The 24611-nt window shown below is 40.4% G+C and overlaps 1 protein-coding gene across 6 annotated transcripts in view; it reads right to left on the reverse strand.

Annotated features, from left to right (window-relative positions):
* Positions 1-9181: 9181 nt before the first annotated feature.
* LOC133478596 (tetraspanin-18B-like) overlaps positions 9182-24611 on the reverse strand; it is a 45742-nt gene continuing 30312 nt past the window's right edge. The window contains exons 1-10 of one of the 6 annotated variants that reach the window (XM_061774821.1): positions 21932-22030; positions 21712-21798; positions 20610-20702; positions 16429-16527; positions 14864-15058; positions 12831-12905; positions 12623-12721; positions 12305-12481; positions 11493-11576; positions 9182-9989 (exon numbers count right to left, since the gene is read on the reverse strand). In XM_061774821.1, the coding sequence (XP_061630805.1) occupies positions 9936-9989; positions 11493-11576; positions 12305-12481; positions 12623-12721; positions 12831-12905; positions 14864-15058; positions 16429-16527; positions 20610-20702; positions 21712-21798; positions 21932-22015 (1047 nt within the window). In that variant the 5' untranslated portion in view covers positions 22016-22030 and the 3' untranslated portion in view covers positions 9182-9935. Of the gene's footprint in view, positions 9990-11492; positions 11577-12304; positions 12482-12622; positions 12722-12830; positions 12906-14863; positions 15059-16428; positions 16528-20609; positions 20776-21711; positions 21799-21931; positions 22031-24611 lie in introns of those variants that run through there. The other 5 variants (XM_061774823.1, XM_061774824.1, XM_061774825.1 and 2 more) reach the window with 5 other exon arrangements.

The raw sequence follows: 24611 nt of genomic DNA on the forward strand, positions 1-24611 counted from the left end.
TGTAATTGTTTTACCTAATTACTGAAATTTGTCTTATGAACCGACCACTCTCCTCACCGCCTAAAATGCTTTATAAGTAAGGAATTTAGTCGTAGTTTATTTTATTATTATTATTATTATTATTTTGCATTACCCCTGACCCCAGTTTGACATCTAACCAGCAAGACTGAGTTAGCTGGTACCAGATGAAGTAAAATCACAAACCGTGGAATAGTACGCACCCGAAAAGCCCAAGTATAGTCTAAATTGCAGGTAGGTGACATAAATAAACAGCCGTGGAGGGCAAGAAGAGCGGCCCGCTGTGCCCTGGACAGCTCTCATTAAAGCTAATGGGTCACACTGCCGCAGCCAGGCTCCACTGACATCCTTATTAGAGGTCTGCGTGGTTAAAGGACCACGCGGACCATTAGGGCACTTCAAAGTTCAGTCCACATTAGGGTTCTGCTGATATGGCAAAGAGGGGGGACAGATCCTATTCCTCGTTGACCACTTTATTTCTCCATCGATGGACCCGTCAGTCAGCATGCTCCATAAACAAATGGAAACTCGAGCTGCTCATTAAAAGCCATCGTTAGCAACATCAGGGTTGTAAATCAGTGCTAAAATCAAGCATTCGAGCTGACGCGTGCGCTTACTTTAAACAATTCCTTAGTTTGAAAACATAGCCTAACACGTTAAATTTAATTTCTCCACTTCCTGTACAGACCAATGAAAAGACTCCCTATAAACAGCGTAGCACTAGCAGTAAAAAATAGACGTTAATTCGCATGAACCAACATTGTTACTGTGAAACCAAAGTCCACTTCTCTCTTATAACATCAAGTAACATTTAGCCATCAATCCAAAATATCCAGTTGAAGTTTTAATACACTGATGGTGTTTTAAGGGACGTAAAAGATGAATCAGCCTCCTGCTGTGGCCGTAAGATCGCCTTTTGGAGAGGAGCAGGCGGCTGAAGAGGAAGGAAACACAACATACATCACGGTTCTTGGTAAAAATGTCCTTCGTTACAAGCTGAGAATGTCAGCAAACAGTTTATATTTTGGCCAAGCTGAATATATCCGAGCACTGCTCTAAAAGAAGTAACATCTGTTTAACAACCTTTGGCGAGGCGAAGCGCAGCGTGAATGAGAGACGGGATGGTTCTGCATGAGCAAAACATTTTAGTGGCGTTTTCTGGAAGAGATAAACATCATCCCATAATGCACATTTGCATGTACAAAAAAAATAATCAATACAAAATAGGAGGACTTGCTCAAGCTTGATGTCTGGATAGTAGCTGTAGTCTAAATCAGCTGTTTTGTCTGACTGATTGACAGTGCAGTGTACATTCCGTCTCTCTTCGGTGTTATCCTCAGAATATTTACTACTGTTTCAAAAAAAAAAAAACACGAACCAGTAAACTACAAAGTTATTTCAATAGCAATGAGCTGTTTTTTTGAAGCATTGCAATTTGTATTTATTTTTTTAGCGCATTAATCTCTGTCAGCTAAACAGGAAATCAATATGCGCTTTGATTTGATTCACTCGATTCGCTTCACAACAACTTTTTTTGTTCTCCAGAGCACACGTTCAACAAGGTAGTGGAACAACCCCTTCATGATTTGAAGTTATAGTTTAGTTATTATTATTATTATTATTATTTTTTAAAGAGGCTTCGAGCAGTTTAATGGCACTCCCAGTTAAGATTACTGTCAAACTAAACATATAACAAAGAAACACATGTATTTAAGAATGACCCCGCTTGCTTAATGGTAAGACATAATGGTAAACAACATTGATGGGGATTGATGGGAAGGCATCGATAATTGTGGTTTTATAACCCTTGAAACGATGCATATTTGAACACAAATGGTGGAGCAACACATGTATACAAACGGCTCACAAAAATATATTCTTTACCCTCTTTGAAAAACGACGAATATGATTGCGGCTTACTGAGTCACTCAGTGGAGTGGTGACTCTTATAGGGAAGACCAAGCCTACGAGCCAAGCAACTTCCACATTTGGCAGAACAGGTCAAAGCACTTCCTTCTAGGATGGATAAATGGCAGAATCCTAAAGCAGGAGACCAGGAACTTTGTTTTACCAAAGATGTCTTCAAGAGCTACCAAATATGACAATAGTCATAGCAAGTTTCGGCTTCATTCCTGTTAACATACTGTATATCATATCATATCATATTTGTATGAATAAATGACATACTCGTATTTAACTTTTGTCTGAAGACACATTCACACCTATGGGCAATTTAGAGTCTTCAATGAACCTGCCACACATGTTTTTGGGATGTGGGAGGAGAAAACCCACGCAGGCACGGGGAGAACATGCAAACTCCACACAGGCGGGGCCGGGATATGAACCCCGGTCCCCAGAACTGTGAGGCAGATGTGCTAACCAGTCGGTCACCGTGCCGCCGCTATCGATCTATGTTCTTTGTTTTTTTTTTTTTTTTTTTTTTCAATAAAATTGAATCGAATAGAGTGCGATTTTCCTTTTTAAAAAACACATTCCAAAAAGTTGTGTTAGGCTTTTTGGAGAGGCTGGAACGGATTAATGGCATTTCCATTGATTTCAATAAGGAAGGATGAATTTTAATTTGAGTTTTTTTTTTTGTAGTTACAAGCAGGGTCATGGAACAAATTGAACTCGGAAGCACTGTACTAGTTTATTTATGCATTTTTAAAATATTGTCATTGCCAAATTCACATCAAGGCAAGTGTGATTTAAAAATGAAAAGCAACAATAACAAAAAAGGAGATGCAGCTCAATGGTGAAGCATTTTATTTTATTTTTTTAGAACATCCACCTGCAAAGGCTTCTCATGCGGTCCTCGGGGGGTTACTGTACCAGGGACGCTGGTGATCTTTTGTGTTTTTGCATTTCTGTGATTTGACCTGTATACTCCACGTGATTGAGTTATCAACTTACAGCTTCAATTCAAGAGGGTTCACTAAAATATGGCATTTATTTGCCATTGAGGAATTACATTTGATACGGGGTAACTCCATTCCTGCTTCGCTTCTCGTCCCGTCCTCACCTTCATCGGTCAAATACATCTGTAATTGCATAAGTGTGTGGGTGTGCCATGACTTTTTTTTGGGAGATATTCGGTAGAAATCGGTGTGACTACGGTGGCACAGTGGCGAGTGGTTAGCAGATCTGCCTCACAGTTCTGAGGTTTGGCGCTGAAATCCGGGATCGAGCCTTCCGGTGTGGATTTGCATGTTCTCCCTGTGCTTGTGTGGGTTTTCTCTAAATTGTCCTTATTTGTGAGAGAGAGTAAGTGTGAACGCTTGTTTTTCCGATCTGATTCCTGGAATTGTCTGTTGCCTGTCACCAGAACGTCCGCTGAGACAGGCTCCTGCAACCCGAGTGGATGGATTGATGGATGGATGGTTTCCTCCATTTTTGCATCGTACTGCTTGTTCCTTTTTCCCTTTGTCATAACAACTGCAGTGACAGTAAACGAACAACAGCATTGTGGACCTTTAGGGATGGACAAGATGAACAATTGACTGTGAGTAACAATGGGCTGTGGTATTTACAACAATACGGAATTGGTACGAACTAGAGAATAGTGCATCACCAAAATATCTAACCACTGATTGATCCAGGCTTTCATTCCATTCTATCTGCCAAAACAGGGTACGTAATTGAGCCCACGTGTATTGGTGTTTTCATAATTTCGTTTTGAACAGTGTGGAGCTTAGATGTGTTATATATTACTTGTAAACAAGCATATTAAAATGCTCATGGGTATGTTACCTGAATGATTCGAAACCCATTTCTTTGACTCACGATGTTCTATAAACAATGGGAATGCTGAAATACGCTTGGACTTGCTGCTGGTATTCTCTCTTGTTTTATTCCCGCCCGTGTGCAGCCCTTTAAAATTTAAGAGTTGATAAACTATCATCGGCCGACCGACTGCTGATTCCCTCTTAACACCAATCAAGTTATTGTCGGGACGTGTCCCCCTTTCCCCTCTTCACTCCTGAGCCGCATGTTGTCTCTCTTCTGGGCAGCATGCTTTCAATTATCAAGCTTGTGAATACGGGGGTGGTGGAGAATCACTATGATTTATTGTTCACTTATGTCTTGCCGTGTTCGGCGCATTTCCTCAAGAAGCCCGCCCGCTGCAGAGCTCAAAGGTCAAAAATATACAAACAGTCGACCTTTCGCAGACTGCTCGATCTGCGCACTGATTGAGAGGCCAAATGAAAAATCAGCTGTGAGGGCCACAGTGGGAGAAAATTGAGACGTGTCCCTAAAATGATGCATTAGCCCCCCGGCTGCGAGGAATCTTTTATGACTTAGAAACCGTTGGAAACATTGGATGAGAAGAAAACCAAGAGACAACTAATGAAGAACCTCTTCCAATCACTTTGGGGGACAACTGCACGCTAAACATTACTTCTTTGTAACCATGCAACATTACGCAGCCTTCACACATGGGATCATTTATTTGTTGTCAGCTGAATCCAAAAATGCTTGGCCTGAGAAATGTCTCATCCCTACAGACTCATTTCCTGGCCGTCCCAGCTCACTTCCCGTTTCATGCCGACTCTCGGGCACCACGTTGCGCGTCATGACAGCAACCCCGTGGAGGCACGGCTACGGCTACGGCTACGGTCGCCCTCACACAATTGATGTCGAATTTACGAAGCATCTCCCGACCAGGGCTGGGCAAACCTTTTCATCAAGGGCCACATTTGATTTTTAAAACATCCATCCATCCATCCATCCATTTTCTGAGCCGCTTCTCCTCACTAGGCATAAAATGAAAACCTTTAAATGGCTATACAAAAAGTAAAATTGTTTATTTGCTTAACAATTCATTCCATTTTATAATCTTATTGTTTATAATTCGTTCAATCATAACTAATTGACCGGTTATTTCATTCGTGTGTATGTAAAGTTGTTTGCTGTTATTGTATTATTTATAACAAATCAAATTACCAATCCATTTCGAAGATGAATGAATGAAAAGCAAATCAAAATCAATGAATGCATTTTTGTTCACCAATTTCCCCAAAAATTGAATGGCTAATGCTGAATAGATCTCACATTTCCATGTCAGCTTGGAACAATCTCACCAAAGTAGACGAGAATCGAGCGGTCTGCGGGGGCTCCACCTGGATGGCCGGCACCGGACCTAACACCTTTCACACAAGATAAACACAGCGCAAAGAAGAAAGGTCATTTTTATGTTAAATACATTCAGGAAACAGGACTTGTTCAAGTTCTCGTGGGAGTCCATTTAGTTGTAAATCATCAAGCAATGAAAGTTTCCTTTCCAAACAGGGGGCTAAAACAAACTGCCCCTCCTCTGCTCTCTCCTTCGTCTTTCCTTCTGCTTGGAATTTTTATGAGGAAAGAAGAGATGCGGTGCCACAGGACTTTGCTGAAGCAAAGAGGTCCATAAGTCGACATAAATCCTTTGTGGAAAAAAAAAAAAACATTATTTGAAGGGCTTTTGTAAAAGGTTCCTTTAAATAGAAGGAGGAATTGTCGAAATTACGCTGCTTAAAACAATATAACACATCCAATCAACAGTTCGTAGAGTTGATCCTACGGAGAAATAACAGCTCATCTTACAGCACTGGCAAATCATTATCATGAAAAAACACGAAATACAACTTGTGACTTTTGGTCGGTCCCATCAGGGCTCACCACAATGAGTCGGCTCGTGTGTTTTTTTTTTTTGTTCTTCTCCAGATGCCCATCCTGACACAACACACCCGTTTTTGAATCTGGACTTTGCTATTGAGGCACCGGCCTGGAGTCGAAACCCTTAATGAAATGCAGCTGCGTGTACAACGACTAACTACACTACAAATTTGGAATCCAACCCAAATGAAAATACACTTTAAAAATCACATAAAAACGTCATCATACGTGACACGCTCACTCGTGTTCCGTTCAGCCGTAGGATTAAATGAACTCACATTCAGTGAGCATGTGTTTCGCGCTGGGTACACGCATACTGAATTTTGAAGGCCCATATTTTGGCTATATAGACCTCCATAGAGTGACTCTCCAACAAAGACATCGTATTAAAGTGTCAATTTCATTTCAAAAAAACTTGGTTTTGTCATAGGAGTGTCCAGAAAAGGCCCCTCCGACAGCTACTTCTGTTTGACCCAGTTTTGTATCCGCTTTGTCCATATTAGGCTAAAACCGTCCCCTTTCGTCTCATGGATTGCCTCCGTGTAGAAGAGCCGACCCTCACTGCTTGCGTGAGCACACGTGTTTGTTATGTTGACGAGCGCTGGCTCGCGAGCGGAAAGGGGAAGGCGGAGATCTTTGCTGGTGACGTAGATAAGCTCGATAAATTCGAATGACCTGACTTCAGGCCTCTCGGCAGAAAAACGTCTGGAGCGCAGGAGTGTGTGGACAATTTAAATTCATATTTCACATGTTTACTGAGGCACCAAAAAGACAATATTACATCACAAATACTAAACAAGTTGGTTTGGTCAAAGATGGCACTTTTAAAATCTTAAGCCATTTTTTAAATGTGAGAGATCCCACAGATGAAGAAAAAAAATCGCCAACTGCTCTTGTGTGTGTGTGTGTGTGTGTGTGTCTGTGTGATGTATTTCAGATGACCAACACGGCAGATGACCAACAATGTGTCCACCGACAATTACGGGTCTCCTCCCCAAACCAGGGTGTCTGTCAAAGTACCAAGACTGACCTGTGAGTGGCAGCGTTGTGCCACAGAGCATCAAGACCGTGAAGAAAAGAAATAAAGAAGAAATAGAAGAATCTAAATATGATCTCGTCTCGTAACTACATTCCTTCCTTCATTCCTCCATTTCCCGTACCGCTTCTCCTCACGCGGGTCGCGGGCTTGCTGGAGCCTATCCCAGCTGACTCAGGGCGAGAGGCGGGGTACACCCTGAACTGGTCGCCAGCCAATCGCAGGGCACACCTAGGCAAACAATCATTCCCGCTCGCACCTACGGGCAATTTCGTCTTCAATCAACCTACCATGCATGTTTTTGGCAAGTGGGAGGAAACGAGAGTACCCGGAGAAAACCCACGCAGGCACGGGGAGAACATGCAAACCTCTACACAGGCGAGGCCGGATTTGAATCTGTGAGGCAGATGTGCCAACCAGTCGGGCACCGTGTGCACGTTTACTTGTGAAATGGAGCCTGCCTGGTTAATACTGTAAATGTATTAGGATGCCAACATTTTTATTCGAGCACATTCATTTAACCAGCAGTAACATTAAGCAGCCGTTCAAAGTTTCACTCATAACTCTGGAATCCCGTCTTCTCCCGCCCTCTCTATGACCAACTTGCATATAAAAATAAAACTGATATTTTTAATTCTTAAGTCTTCGTTGTAACTGTTAAAACAGTTTTGTTTTTTCACAGACATACGTTATCTTAACTAGTTGTAATTATGCTCTTAAATTGTCTCTCAACATGTGAGTCAAACGCCAGGAACATGACACCTGTTACTTGCAACCCTACTGTTACTGTAATCAGATTAATACTAAACAAACATTTACTAATTAAATACAACTTTAATTTATTTAATTGCACAGGATTTAGTCAGCAATATATATTTTTGGAATATATGTATTGCAGGTGCTTGAGTAGGTTGAAACAAAATATCTCATAAAAGGTTTACCTAATGTTAACAGTAGGTACACATCATATGGTGGCTGATGACCTGTTTTTCTTTTAAACAACAAGTCTTTTTTTTTTTATAGTGGTGCCTAAATTGACCTCCAAGAACAACAACAACATCAACAACAAACCTTATGAAGCCGCAGAACAACTTGACACTTCGAATATTATGCAGAACTTTGACCAGGAGAACAGGGACGTCAAGTAGAACCAAGAGGGTAAATGCTGCCCCCAAGTGCTGAGCGACATATTTGTGTCATGTTGTCATTGTCAGGGTTTTGTCTGTTTTATGTTTGAAAGCAACTTGCTGGCGTAAAGGTCATTAAGTCGGTATTTTATTTCATTTAAAAAAAAAAATTTGCGGGGGGGAAGTCAATTGATGGGATTGTATAGCTCAATAACTTAAACCAATATCAGAGTCTCGGTTTTCAAGAGGACAATCCCTGCAAATAAGAGCATACACTCGAAGAGAATGTATAAACCATATTTATAAACTTTATAAACTGCGGTAATGCTGTGCATTTAATATTATTAGGAAAACAATTTATTTTGAAAGCTATGAATAGATTTTCACTCGGTATAACAAGCTTAAAAACTTATAGGCGATAAAGAACATTGGAGGGGTACATGTTTGAAACAAACATGAAGTTAAAAATTATGTAAAAAAATATATATATATTATTTTTTCAAAAATGTGTTTCTAAACTCTTAAATGTTTAGGTCCGTAATATAGACATCCTGGGTTTTGACCTTGATTTAAGACATTTGGAAATTGCAATATTGTTGTTGCTGTTGTGTTGACGTTATAGATTTTAATTTTATTTTTTTGGGATGTATTTGTTATGCTGATTGTCAATTGTTTTGTGCAATGTGAATGTCTGTGTTGTATTTATTGGTTGTATTGTTGTTTTGTTTGGATGTCATTGCTGTGTTCAATAAACAAAACAAATGTGAACAGGAGATTTGATTGTGGTATTAAAACATTATTTTTCATTTCCATAAAAAGGGTCACAAAACAAGATGGTCTTCCCACTGCTCCTTTTCATTTTTTGTAAACACATTTCCCCCCCTAATATGTAAGGAAAGAAAGTCACTCCAAAAAAATTGTATCATAGATCAGACATCCTTCCATGGTATCTTTTAACAAGGCAAATGAGAGGAATAAAGTCCGTTTTAAAATTGAGAATATAGCCTTTATTTAAAAAAAACAACAACACTTTTGAGAATAAAGGCATCTTTTCAGGAGTAAGGGGCAATATTACAAGAGTTGTATTTTTGAAATCTTTTTCAGAGGACCCTTTTGACATTCCTGCAGAATTTTGCAAATATGCGCTTCCATTGTTCAAGGCATTCTTGCATTGGATGAACAGTTTTACTTCCATCGTATTGTCGTCCTCATTGGGGTCACGGGGGAGATGAATTGTTTTCCCGCTGACTTTTAGAGGGGTTACACCCAGGACTGCTCGCCAACCAATCGCAGGGCAAGTACTAATTCGTTGACAGAATATCATAAACAATGAAGAGACACAATAGGCTATTTAGAATGCCATTTATTAAAGATCAAACGAATACACACAAACATCTCAACACCTAAAATCACAGAAGTAAATATAAACAGAAATATAAATCACGCTGACGTTCAAGTCCGGGAGGGTCCGTAAAGGACTAAAATCTCACATGCTCACAAAATAGCTTATACACATTTGAAAACTGCATCCAGTATGTACACACTCACCTACAGATCTTATATAATACAGCATAATAGAAATGTGGCTGTGAAAAGGGCTTGAGGAAGGATTATCTTACTATATACAGTAATGAAGAAAAAGGGTAACAGCCAAAGTGGACATAAGACATTTTAACAGTTAAGCCAGATTTACTTAATATAAATATTCTTCATCCAAAAGTCAGTGCAGTGCCTTCTGCTTAGGGTTCATCTGGTCCTCATGTCCAGTCTACTTTGAACCCAGTCTGTGCAAGACCTGGTCCACAAATGACATTGTCCACTGAACACACAAAATCTTTTTACATCAGCTTTGTCTCAGATATCCCACTTTCTCTGTTGTGTGTCACTACGTGTATTACTTTTGTTACCCAGTACCTCAAAAGTCCAGCTGTGAAGTACAACTGTTAAGAATGGACTTTTTTTTTTTTTTTTTTTTTTTAAACCCCAACCAAAACATTCAAATAGAAATTGAGTTCAAAACAAGTGTTGATTTTCTTTCTTTTTTCACTTATTCCCTGTTTTTCCTTGGAAAAAAAAAAAAAAAAAAAAGTCTAGACAGACTACAGTTTCAGGAGTCCCCTGAAGAGGCACACAGCGACGAACATGGCGAAAAGCTGAAGAAGAACAGAACAGATGCATTTTAACATGGACAAGTGGATAATTTCATAAACAAACCTGTCACAAATATGATTTGGCAACCAGTGATGCCTGTAACGCGTTACTCCAAAATGCCACCCTTTTGAGTAACGAGCAAGGTATCGCATTACTTTTCCCAGGAAAATAATGAGATGACAGTTATTTCTTCTTAGCAGCAATAGTTACTTTTGATTCATCATTGTCTCTCACCAAGTACTAATTTGTGGCTGGTGATTTAAAAAAAAAACCAAAAAAAAAAACCTATTCAACAGCATTGAACCATTCACGCAGGTCGCTCAAATCTCAACAACCAGAAGAAAGCTATTGGGAAGTTATTGGTGATTCGAGAATGCAGTGATGGTACAGTACCATAAAAGTGCAAAAAAAAAAAACGTTTTTTAAAAATACCAGATTTCACCATGCCCCACTATTTCTGTTAATTTCTTTATTAAAAAGTGTATTTGATTGTTGTTACTTTACACATTAAGAATAGTTTTACTGGTGTGTTAAGCGCGCAATGCATCCTGGGTTCATGATCCATACCGAAATGCGCGGTCATAAATCGTCATACAACAAGGACTGACTCACTGAAGGACTTACAATACTTAAATAACATTTTACAATGAAAAGTGAGAACTTTCAACTTCGTCTGTAGTCCGGACTGTGAGCTTGCTTAACGCGCTGCACGGCTGACGTCACGCAAGTGCTTCACCCACAGCTTTGCTCGTCAAGCAGTTGCGTAATCTTGTCACCTTTTCTCGCTCTTTGCATCCAAATTACGATGGTGGGCGCAATGGTGTGTGTGTTTGCATGGCCCCGATATCACACCGCCACTCACTTTCACGTTTACGTACATGCACGCACGCACGCACGCACGCAGTTGCCTTCATGGACCACGATCGCCATCCCATCCATCCATGAGAGCCGCTTTAGAGAAATGTACTGAGAATGCTGTGCTTGTTTACATTTAGGTACTTACTGTACTGTGTTGGCATTTTAAGTCTGCACTACATTGCTGGTTTAATGTGGCTTCAACTACACTAATATTGAAGTTATTGGCCCATGTTGATGACATCATTCTGTAACTTGTGTGGCATGCATTACCAAGTAATGGGTATGGTTATGTTTTATGTTTTTTTTTGTACTGTGCATAAGTGATATTCCTGCTACTTGGCAGATGCTGAAAGTAACTAAAAAAAGGTACTTTTTTCAAACTTAAGTTACTTTTGAAATCAAGTAATCAATAAGCTAACTAAGCTACTTTTAAGATCAAGTAATCAGTAAAGTAGCTAAGTTACTTTTTCAAGGGAACTTACAGCAAAACTACTAAAACAAGTTAGCCTTATCAAATGTGTTAGTGTACCAAGACCACCACCAGGTGGCAAGCTTTTCGCACAAAAGGCTTTGATGAAGTTGACATTTTTCCACTTTTAACTCTTCTGGAATTATTAGCATAGACGCAAAAGACAATATCTCCATACCTCAAAGGTCAGCACCAAAACAGCCAATGCCAAACCTAAATAGATGTAAGCTTCATAGGCTGCGAAGGCTACCTCATGACAACCCTGTTGACACACAATGAACGACGGATTAATTAATAAGCCATAAACCTGCACAATTGTTTAGACAATGACAGATTGTATCTTAAATGAAGAGGATCTCTGGACAAAGGAAGAATCCAGGGCCTGTTTTGATGATATTGCACATTTTTCTTCAGGTTTCGGTAGACCAGCTTTCATTGTGAAATCAACCTACCATGCATGTTTTTGGCAAGTGGGAGGAAACGAGAGTACCCGGAGAAAACCCACGCAGGTACGGGGAGAACATGCAAACTCTACACAGGCGCGGCCGGATTTGAACCCAGGTCCTCAGAACTGTGAGGCAGATGTGCTAACCAGTCGTCCACTGTGCCGCCTTACACTTAATTTGTAACAAAAAAATAAATACAATAAAATCGTACAAACTCTAGCCTTTATTTCATTTGCCATTATAAATTGTAAATTTTACTTTCTCCCAACTGTAGCCCCAGTGTGTATACTGAGCATAACCAAAATTGTTATCTATATGAAACGGGGCTGTAAGTAAATTCTATTTGCAGAAAACAAAACAAATTTGCGAACAAATGGCGTTTGCAGACCTTAAAGCACAAAGCTGGTGTGACATCTTTCACAGTGATCTTATTGTGAAATAATACAAGTCTGGAAAAGCACTGATCTGGCCATTTGGGACCCATCAGCTGCCTGCCACTCTCATCACACATTGATGTGGTTCAAACTGAGACATGAGAAAGTACCTGTTGCTGGACATAGGCTTCGTCTGCTTCTTCTAAGCATTTCTTGAATGCCTCATCCCCACCCGAAGAACCGGCCTTGCTCAACAGGCAGCAGGATTTTGGAACTTTGTGATTCTTGTCTTTAATAAACACATTTTTCTCAAAATCTTTCGGTCCTTCGACGCCACAGCACTTATGCTGAAATGAGATGAGCAGAGTACAACACAAGCGTTTATTACTGTGTCGGTATGGGTTGTAATCTACGAAATGAGGCCTGGTCACTGGTTGAGTAGGACGGTCTGCAAGCACTTAGCCATGCCATGTTTGATCTGGACTTACTCGACGCATCCACTCATTCCACATTGTTGTGAACTTATCACTGGGGTCGTGGCCTTTATATTTTTTCTGCAAATCCTTTTGGAAAGATTCCATGGTCAACTGAAACAGGCATAGAACATGTACAGGATTAACCAGACACACACTATCACCATTTTACACACAACACACAAAAAGAATCTGAAAACATCCCCCAGATACTGGAGCTTACCTGATCACGGTGCACGTAGCCCCAAACCCCAGCACTCAGCTCTGCTACGAAGAGGAGGAAGATGAGCAGGAAGAACTGCAACACGACGAGAGAACACAGTGGGTCAAGACCCTGGTCGAAAAGTTACAAAAATAACCTTTCGGACTCGCGATGTGATCATCTTACACTTGAACCTATGTGAGTCCCAGGATGTACATGTCATGGAAGCAATGAGTCCCAACCCAGGAACAATTAAGTCCCTGCAACTGCAAAGCTGTGGACCAGCAGTCTGGACTCCAGACGAGGTTGAAAGCTCTCTTTTCATTGTAAATATTATCGAAGCAAGTATGCTAAGTCCCTCAGTGAGTCACTCCTTACCTTCAGGACGATTTCTGACCGTGCGCTTCGGTATGAGTAATTAACCCACAATGCATTCCACCCTTAACACTCCAGTAAAATTATTCTTAATGTGTAAATAAAATAATAAAAAAAATTTTTACTAAGGGAAATTAACAAAAGCAGTGTGGCGACAGTGAAGTGACAGTGACATTTCTTTGTTTTTTTTTAAAACCTTCACTGTGTATTGTATGGTAAACAATGATGTCCCCGTTTTTTTCCCCAAAGGACTTCAGAAAATAAGAGATCTGCATATTCTGTAAAATGCTTTTGGATAGATGGGCTGCCGTTTTGTTCAAGTCACAAATTCCTGTTTGTTAAGAGACACTGTTGTCTCATAAGTAGTGATGGTGAGGTGAAGCATCATAACGCTTCATCCATTGGATCATTTCTTGACGCTTCATTGCACACGGAACCACCTGCTGGCCATGTGCATAATCACAGGCAGCTGTATCTTAACCACATACAGTATGTGCTGCATTGCATTTTTGCATCTTTTTGGCTCTTGTGAATGACTATGTATGTATTACAAACAATGTTTGACCAAGTAACAACATCAAGTGTACATAAAGTGTAGAATATACTTTACTACTACTTTAATACTTTGAATGGATCACGTTTAAAGGCTCAGATACAATGTATGAAAAGCATGTTTACTGAGGTTAAATATTTCAAGGGAATAGAAAAAATTTCAGGGAATATGTATATTTAACGGCGGCACGGTGAATGACTGGTTAGCACATTTGCCTCATAGTTCTGAGGACCGGGGTTCAAAGTTTGCATGTTCTCCCCGTGCCTGCGTGGGTTTTCTCCGGGTACTCCGGTTTTCTCCCACATCCAAAAAACATGCACGGTAGGTTGATTGAACACTTTAAATTGCCAGTAGGTGTGAATCTAAGTGTGAATGGTTGTTTGTTTATATGTGCCCTGCGATTGGCTGGCGACCAGTTCAGGGTGTACCCTGCCTCTCACCTGGAGTCAGCTAGGATAGGCTGCGGCATGCCCGCGACCCTAGTGAGGATAAGCGGTATAGGCCCTGTTCTCCTGTACTAGTTCTTTCTGGTTTTGGCCCTGTGTTCTTTTTGCTTGCGTCATCCCATCCTGTTTTGGCCGTTTTATTTCAGTGACAAGTCTTTAGGCCAAAAACCGAAAATGCACTTTTGGTCCAGTTTCGGGGGCCGAAAATTTGATGAATCACTAGTTCTGACCATATCTTCTTTACTCAACATCAACTGTCAATGGCCAAATCTGATCAGGTGTAAAGAGCAGGTGGGACGCTTTCAAATTTTCCCAGCGAACCTGATTGGAGGTTATGGTCACGTCACTGTCACGACAAAGGGCAGGGTTATCTTGCACAGACTGAATATAAGCATCGTTCCCTGTTCTCATTATCCAAAGTGAGGGCAGGGTTATCTTGCACAGACTGAATATAAGCATCGTTCCCTGTTCTCATTATCCAAAGTGAAATACGCCAATTAGAAAATCCTGAAGCGAGGAGGCTTTGCATTTCAGCCATTGCTATGAATAAACCTAATGCCCCACATTTGAGGGCATTTTGCTCATCTGGCTTTGGAAGAAAGACATCTAGGCATCTTCAAAACTGAAACGTGAAATGAGCACATAACAATACGTCCATAATATCAATGCTATGTACTTACGAAGAAGAGCAGACACCTATTTTCACGGATGGCTCCAAAGCAGCCCAGGAAGCCCAGAATGAAGAGCATGGCTCCAATGGCCAGGACGGCGAAGACAGTTATTGAGAGCACGGAGTGTACCATGAGAAATTCATACAGTGCTTTTGTTCCCAGCAACACCAACAGTGCCACACAAAGGAGGAAACAACCTGCCATCTGACAAAAAAAGTTGTATGAGCCATAAATTGCTGGATTAGGAACTCATGAAAACATTGGATAATATGCACACTAGAGCAATTTGATGTGGGAATTGGATAAGAACAATAACGGAAGATATCTATTATCCTCTGTTCTTTCATCTTGGTACCGTATATCTTCTGTACCCAAAAAACTAATCAGTGTCTAGTTTTATTGATCAATTGTGATAACAGACCACATGAGCTGTAGTGCAATTCTACCCAGTCAGCAAACACACGTAGTACTGACGTCGGCCTTAGGGTGGCACGTCGGCAGGCTGTTGCTATGTCTGACAAGCATTGGCCGAAAAGCGTGTATTTCCCAGCTTCATTAAAAAAAAAAAAAGAAAAAAGATGACCCCTTCCTGTTCTAACATGTGTGTGCACCGATCCACAAAGCCAAGTCCATAAAGACGTGGATAAGAGAATTTGCTATGGACAAACTTGTCTGGCCTGCCCTCAACCCAATAGAACACCTTTGGGGTTGATTTTGAGTGGAGTGTTGTCGTCCAACATCAGTGTGTGACCTCACAAATATGCTCCTGGAAGAATGGGCACAAATTCCGATAAACTCACTACTAAACTGTGTTGAAAGTCTTCCCACAAGAGTTGAAGCTGTTCCAGCTGTAAAGGGTAGGCCAACATCATATTAATCCATATGGATGTAGAATGGGATATCACTTAAAATCATATGTGAGTCAAGGCAGGTCAGCGAATACTTTTGGCAAAATAGTGTATGTTTGCCAACTGGGTAGTTATGTAGGCGATGGCCATTTGGCCTACACACCTTATGGTGGAAAGACAAGCCGGGTCAGGTTTTAACTGTGTGGCAGAGTTGCAGAGAAGAGGTACACATTTTGAAAGTTCACTGACCTTGAAAACTGCTCTTATGGCAGGTGAATGTGATATGTCCATAGCCGAAACACAAAGGGATGGTAATCGGCATTAGAGGGATGTTAACTCTACTCTTTGCTATGCTGGTTGCATTATCAACATTGTCTTAAACAAGCCCATCTGATTGGAGGTACTAAGAACTTTGGCTGTGCTTAATACATCAGGAAAGGCGATAACCTTCTGACTCCACCTGGCTCACACTTAACAGGGTTACCCTTGATTTTCTGATCAAAACTGATAAACTCAGGTGCCAGTCACAAACGCCACATGGCACAATGTGCCTCGGATGTATGGCAACACACTGGCATTTAATCAAAGTGGAGTGTAATAAAATCAAGATTGGCTCAATGTAATCAAATGCAAATCTGGCTACTGCCAGTCAGTCACGGCGGTCTTAAATCACTAGACTGACACCATCTTCACTGAAGGCCACATGAAGAGAGATGAAAGACTTACACCGAGGAAGGTGTTGAAGATTATCATGAGGTACTTGACACAAGTTAGACAGTCACCCGTCATGGCTGTTGTCCTTCGTGCTGAAGCCTCTCCATGCCCCTGTGAAACAAACAAACATGCCACTTTAAGGAATCCAGCCTAAATCTCCCAAGTGCAGTATTCCGTGTTGTCTTGTGCACTCCAAGTCGGCCCTGAAATGAGACTGGCAAGGAAATAATACATTCAAATCAACACACACCTTTCAGTTCGTTTGGTTTCAGTAAACAGCATGTGTTGACTACACAATCGAAATGCAAAGTTGCGTACCTCGTCTGTCTATCAGGGAACATTTGAAAAAATCTTGTCTGGGGGCCCCCATATTTGTTTAGTGGAAATATATGGGCATAACATACATATCCTTTAAATCAGGGGTGTCAAACTCTTTTTGTCATGGGCCAAATTGTAGTTCCGGTTAGTCTCAGAGGGCCGCGACTGTGAAAGTTTATAAATATTTAAGTGTTTCTCAATGTTATTATTGCATATAAACAACAAATTGATCATTAACAAATTTTAAAATCAGAAGGATAATAGTTTGTCCAGCTATTGTGTACCATACATGATTTGCTTTCGAGGGCCACAAAAAATGATTGTGACGGGCCGGATCTGGCCCCGGGCCTTGAGTTTGACACCTGTGGTTTAGAGGGTGTGAACGAAAGCAGCTTGAAGACTTACTACTTTTTACTCTCCAAGCAAATTGATTTCAAGCTGCAGTTAAACACCTCCTCTCGATCATAATGATATACTCGGGTATTGATCACCCTCCTGGCGTTTCTCTGAGTGAAACCACCAGCCTCTTTGCCTGAGATGAGTTTTAATTAACCCCTCTGTCCTAAACTGCTGAAAAGTGTAATGAGGGCACATGGGGGCTAAATCGAGATTTGCATACATTACACACACACACACACAAAAGGTGTCAAGAAGGGGGCTTCTTTTATCCGTCCTGCTCTCTCCACTGTCAGTCTCAAGAGTGACTGGAGCGGGGGACGAAGGAGAAATAAAGGGGCTTCATGGAAAAACATCTTAAATCTCGACACAAAATGTCCGATTTCTCGTTCTGCTTCAACCTGGTGCTCTGCGCTCTATCTCAGGGTCGACCCATATGACAGATATAGAGCCAATCTTGGCTTATGCATTAAAATGTAAGTCAGAAGGGCCTTATGGAGGCCAAATGAGGCTGCCAAGCATGTTGGCCAAGCATCTGGCAAAGTGCTTTCATGAGAACACAGGTCTTTATCGATCAGAACCCAGCTCTCTGCATAAAACCTCGAAAATAAGAATATTCTGCAGTAGATTATCCCGACTATGGAAATGTGGGTCACACTGCAGGTCCTACCTAGGACTACAAAATAAAATAAGATAATAAAATACTACCACCTAAACAAAATTTTACTCAGATGTGATGTTTTGCCATGCTTGCACAATTAGCTGTGCCATATAACGCTATATATCGATATAAAACTATTGTATGATATAACAGTATCTCATAGTTCACGGACATACATTAATATCGAAAGACATGGAGATGCTTGCACGAGATTTAGCAGAAAGCTAATCTCCATCAGTAGTCCATCTATCGTTAGCTTTCTCTCATCCCCACTGAGGGAATCTGGTAGTTTCTTTTCCTCCGCTTAGTGACATACTTGGCCGAGAAGAATTTCTCTCTTCATTCAGTTCATTTACAACTCAGCACACAGAGCCAACACAGCATCAACCTACTTGTAAAGAGTATCCATCCACACGACTACATTCTTCTTTGTCTAGCTACATCTCTTATCTAGCAGTATCTACAGTTCCCTCCAAAGGTACTGGAATGGCAAGGACAATTCCTTTGTTTTTGTTGTACAGTATACTGAGGACATTTGGATGTCAGATCATAAGATGAATATGAGACAAAAGTTCAGAATTCCAGCTTTTATTTCATGGTATTTACATCTAGATGTGTTCAACAACTCAGGACAGTGCACCTTATGTTTGAAGCCACATGATTTTCCAGTGAGCAAAAGTATTGGAACCTGTGACGAATGAGTGTTTCTAGCTGCACAGGTGTTGTCTTTTGGATTGCTTAAACATTAGATAGTACTTTTTTTGGCTTTGGGTTACACCTGTGAAAACTGCATTTGCTGTTAAGCAAACATGAAGACCAGAGAGCTGTCTATAGGAGAATAGCAAACCATTTTTAAGCTGAGAAAAGAGGGAAAATCGATCTGAGCCTTTGGGCGTAACCTTTGGGTGGTGAAGGTGTCACAATCCAATGGTCAAAGAAGACTTTGAGAGAAGAAATATACAGGCCATACCACAAGATGCCAACCACCGATCAGCAAAAAGAATCGGAAGGCCAGATTGGAAAGAAGTAGAGATATGAGCCACAAAAGTTTTGGAACACGTTTTATGGACTGATGAGACCAAGATTAACCTGGAAAGGCCAAAGTATGGCAAAAAAAAGGATCTGTTTATGATCCAAAACACAAACGCTCATCTGTGAAGCATGGTGGAGGTAATGTCATGGCTTGGGCTTGCATGGCTGCTTCTGGAATGGGCTCACTAGTCTTTATTGATGATGTAACTCATGATGGTAGCAGCAGAATGAATTCTGCAGCCTACAAAACCATTTTGTCAGGCAACTTACGGAAAAATGCATCCAAAGCTTCATCATGCAAGAAGACAACGACCCAAGACACACTGCCAACACAGCAAAGGACTTCATCAGGGGGAAAAAGTGGAAAGTCTTACTCGCCAAGTCAATCACCAGACCTTAACCCAATAGAGCATGCATTTTACCCTTTGAAGAGGAGACTGAAGGGAGAAACCCCCAGAAACAAACAAGAACTGAAAGAGGCTGCAGTAAAGGCCTGGAAAAGTATTTCAAATGAAGAATGCAAAAGTCTGATGAAGTCAAGGCTTGATGCAGTTACTGTACATAAGGGTTATGCTACCAAATATTAAATGTTATTAATAATGTCTGTTCTAATACTTTTGCTCACTTGAAAGGTGGGTGGCTTCAAACAAAAGGTGCTATGTCCTGAGTTGCTTTAACACATGTAAATGTAAATACCATGAAATGAAAGCTGGAATTCTGAACTTTTGTCTCATATTCATCTTTTGATCTGAAACCCAAATGTCTTCAGTATATAACAAAAACAAAGGAATTGACCTTGCCGTTCCAATACTTTTGGAGGGGACTGTGTGTACCCTAATGGTCAGGATGCGACATCAGTCAGGCCTTCAGAACAAGCTGACAACCTTGTGTTCCTAAAAGTCAAACTCTTGAGACGGTTCATTTATCAGCACTTTTACTGGATAAATGATAGATACTTGAATGTTACCTTAAGCACTGTGTTGTATCTATTTTAATTTGTTGCACTTTACCCCATTCCATGATAAGTGGTTATACTACCAGATATTTTCAATTGTATTTATTTGGCCACTGGGTTTTGTGTTTTGTTTTATTTGTATTAATCTTCATCTTTTTTGTTTTGTTTTATGTATAAATAAAGGTGGCACGGCTGACTGGTTAGCCCATCCGAAAAAATGAAATTTTTAGTAACTACTCTCTGAGACCCCCAATTCGTCCCCCCTGAATGGCCAAAGATGCTCCAAAATATTTGAGTGCTCCTGATGCCTCATACAAACAATAGTATTTGGATATGAAACATGCATGGACTTAGCATATAAATTAACATGTTGTTAAATGTTATTAATTCAACTATCAATACAGGAATAGTATCAAACGGTAGAACAGAGGGCTAATTTAAATGCACAAAGAGCACTTTTACTGTTATATTTTCAGCACATCTAGTACCACTGACATTTGTCTGACACTAACTTACTTTTATTTTTGATGTAATTTCAATTTGAACAAAAAAAATAAAAACATAAATTAAAAATTAAAAAAAAGAGGAGAAAATCGCAACTTGCAATCATTGATTGCCAAGCAATAATGGGACCGCTGTTGCTGGTTTGCATGGAATTTTCATTAATCACTCGGCAAAGCAAGAACATACACTGTAGCGTCCGGGAAGTTGATGACTTCCCAGCATGCTTTGCGGCATGTTCGATATGATGCTATGCGTCGACCCTCATAACGTTTAGGCGTTGTTTGTTGTTTTACCGTGGTAATAAAGTCGCACGTGTCTTTGACTTACCTGTTGGTAGTGCCGTAGGGGCAGGTGTTGGTCTTTGACGTGAGACTCTTGCCGCTGTCCATAAGTGGCAGGCTCTACGCGAGTGCGCATCTTCTGTTGTTGAATGGAAAGAGCCTCTTCTTCATCAAGCTAAAACTCCTCTCTAGCTTTCCTAACGTGAAGGGAGCTATGGTGTATATTGATTGGAGAAGATTGTTTGGTTATTTATGATTACATTGTTACTGTATTATTCTATCTTTTGAGTACAGCGCTTAGTTGGTGTTTGCAGTCGCAAAAATAAAGGTGAGTTGAGTTGTACGACTGGGACAACCCCGCTACTGGTTGTGGGGATTTGTTTGCATATGCAGCAGCAGCCAGTCAATAAAAACATGAAACGAAGGCTAAACAAGGCTGCGACTGCTTCACTCGCAGGGAGTTCATGAGCAAGCAATGCTGCCTCACACCTGATGATCTAAGTGGCGGCCTTTGCCCTGAGTTAAGGAAGCCTGACTGCATCAGCAATGTCTCGAACAAATCCCACCCACCGCCAAGACTCCACTGTTGACTTTTGGAGGGATGTCAAGCTAATTTTTGCGCCGTTATGGTTTCCCGTTATGACGGAGACCATAAAAAAAATGTATCATCATATCATATTATTACATATACACAACAAATTGAGAAATACAATTTTTGAAATCAGTGGTATCAACTATTGTTACATTCATTTTAAAATGCAGTTTTTGGTTTATATATATATATATATATATGTTCAGTTTTCAACACATCCCCTCAGGTTGGATACGCCAAAATCAACTTTAAAGCCAACTCGTTTAACTTCAACTGCACTCAAGTCAACAACTACGTTGTATAGTTGTCCCATTTCCGAAGTTCTTTGCTCATACTTACGAAATTATGCAACCTCTATCTGCGAATGTTTGGTCGTGTTTATTTGTCAAATACAATGTTCTGACAGCTAACAAAGACGGCTACCGCCCGTTGGTTACTAAAAACGACGTTGAACGGAAAAAGTATCTCCACATACATCCCGTAGCCTGCTAGCTACCAGTGTTAAAGGCCGGAGGAAATGAACGACGTGTGTCGAAACGTGAGCTTCTGTGCTTACCGTCGTCGTCTTGGAGGCACCCAAAAACGTTCCATGTGCGTGACAACATCGTCCATTCAAACGTTTGACGATCACAGCTCGCGTGCTCTTTGATAGATTGAATAATGGAGGACAACACAGTCAACACGCGTGTACGGTTTTTTTTGTTTGTTTGTTATTTTGTTGTTTTTGTTTTTTTTGGGGGGGGGGGGCAAATGTGGGAATATGTCAATTACGTCACCAGAACGCTGTTTAGTTTTCGTTTGTTTCTCGTCCTTTTGAGACCGAAGCACATGCACGTGACGTGAACGTTTGCATGTCCCATATGGAGGTTTATTTTGAACAAGAGAGTGAATTTTCTGTGCGCATAATAGTTCTGATAATAATTTAATAAGACTTGTCAAAAGAAAATATATGGAATAAATATATAAAATATATATATATGGAAGAAATATATATTGACTGAGTGGCAGCATATCACCGAAGTGGTTATTAGCACATTGCCTCACAGTCGAGAAGTTCAGGGTTGGAATCCCGGCTCAGACCTTCCCTGTGGGGAGTTCACATGTTCTCGACGTCCCATTCCAAAAACACACATGTTAGGCTAATTGAAGAATAGAAATCACAGGTACTCAAAACCTTATGACGCTGTAGTCAACGTCACGACAACGTTTGGTTTACCGGTCCCTCGAGATGTGTTGCTTAACCACATTAAACTTGATACATCGTCGCCTGCGATTGGCTGGCGACCAGTTCAGGGTGTACCCCGCATCTCGCCCGAAGAGAGCTGGGATAGGCGCCAGCGATGAAAATGGAAAATGAATGAATGCATCGTTGCTACCGCACATGAAAGCATGTTCAATTTATGCGACATTACAATCATAACGAAGCTTTTAATTGGCCCAAAGTTAAGATATATCCCTTTTCTTTTCTGCTGATTCCGTTCATGGTCACGGGGAGCTTGAACCTATCATAGCTGATTTCGGGCGAAAGGCAGATTACACCCTGGTTGCCAGTTAATCACAGGGCAAATATAGAGACAAACATTCCCGCTCACATTCACGAGGGGTGGGAATTGATAAGATTTTATCAATATCAATGCCATTGTCGATTCTGTTTATCGATCAATTCCTTATCAATTCTCTTAACAATTCCTGAGTAGTTTTATGAGGGGGAAAAGTAATTCTACAGTCTTCTACACCAAATTTAATTTTTTTCAAAATGACGTCAGCACAAGATTTTTTCGACGCAGGGTTCCGACAGGAATCCTTTTTGAGTGGTGTCCCTGCCACCATGAGCCAAGTTGTGGTGGTGGCCCTGTCAGAACCTGTACTGGCCCCGTACATTCATGATATAATACGTTAGGTTTTAGTGTACTGTATTATTTGAGCCTCTAAGAAATTTGACATAAAATTGCATTCATAGCTATGACTGTTAACCTCATTGAAGTCAAGGTATTGCAATTGCAAAACATATTAACAATGCTTCAAAGAATAAATCTATTCCAAAATATTCAAAATATTTCCTTAGTACTGACATTCCAACAATGCTTAATCTTGTGGCTTGATGTTGTGTACACATGTTGTGTATGTATAAATATTGGCTGGTTGGTGGGAGGCTAAGCTTCGGGGAGCATCAAGCGTGTGTGTGTGTGTGTGTGTGAGTGTTTTCTTGTGTGTTTGTTGCTTGTGTATTATGACTTGGATTTACCTATAATTATTATTTTGTATATCATACTTTTAGGTCAATTATTTACAGTATGCGTTTATCTTTTTAGCATTTTAGTATTTATATTTTAGGCTGGCGACCAGTTCAGGGTGTACCCCGCACTCCCGCGACCCTAGTGAGGATAAGCGGCACAGAAAATGGATGGATGGATATGGAGATTTTTGTATCTCTCTATGATTGGCCTGCTTTCTCTGGGAGAAACAATGGAGAAAACAAAAATAAAACAGGTAGGTTTAAATAAAGACGAGCATTTATTTATACCTTTGAAGTAAAGTTTGATTCAACATAATTATTAAATTCAAAAGTAATAATTCAATTAGTTAAAAAAAGGTAGAATTGTTTTAAACACATTTGCCCACTGAAATAAATGTGTTTAAAAAATGTAATATAATGAAATTACTGTCAGTGAGCCAGACTTGTAACAAGCTGGCTTTAAAAAAAACTAAAAAAAAACTGCCATGGTTCACCCAAAGCATTGCAGGCACTTTAGTAATATACTGGTAACAATAATCTTATAATGTACATAAGATAAAAAAACTGGGTGTTGTGGAGGCAATGTTCCCATCAAAGGCAATGTGTATACTGAAAACAGCATAACCTGCTAATTTCTCAACTGATTTTCAAGAGGTTTATTTGTATTTTTTTGCCGACGTCAAAGCCTGTCCCATTAATACAGAACATTTGAAAAAACTAGACCTCTCTGCTCCTGAGCCAGCGCTGTCAACATAACAAACAAATGTGCTCTCACAAGTGGGTCTTCTACACAGAGGCAACCAATGTGAGGAAAGGGGGCGGTCTTAGCCAAATATGGAACAAGCTGATACAAAACTTGGTCAAACAGAAGTAGCTGTCCGAGGGGCATTTTCTGGACACTCAAATGACAAAACCAAGGTGTTTTTTTTTTTTTTTAAATGAAATTGACACTTTTACACAAAGTCCATGTTAGAAAGTCCCTCTGTGGAGCCAGAAAAATACATACTCAAGTACAGATACCGAAATATCTACTTAAGTACAGTAACGAAATACTTCATTACTTGACACCTCTGAAAATCATATAGTATGTCTGCCATTTACAGTATTCTATCATCCATTATGGCGGCTTCAACTGACTGCGATTATAATATGAGGAAGAACTAGAATCATGTTGAAAGTGCACAGCCCTGGGTTCTCCTTGAGATTGACAATCAGTATGA

The sequence above is a fragment of the Phyllopteryx taeniolatus genome, chromosome 5 (genome assembly GCF_024500385.1).
Source record: "Phyllopteryx taeniolatus isolate TA_2022b chromosome 5, UOR_Ptae_1.2, whole genome shotgun sequence".
In the NCBI taxonomy this organism is placed as follows: Eukaryota; Metazoa; Chordata; class Actinopteri; order Syngnathiformes; family Syngnathidae; genus Phyllopteryx; species Phyllopteryx taeniolatus.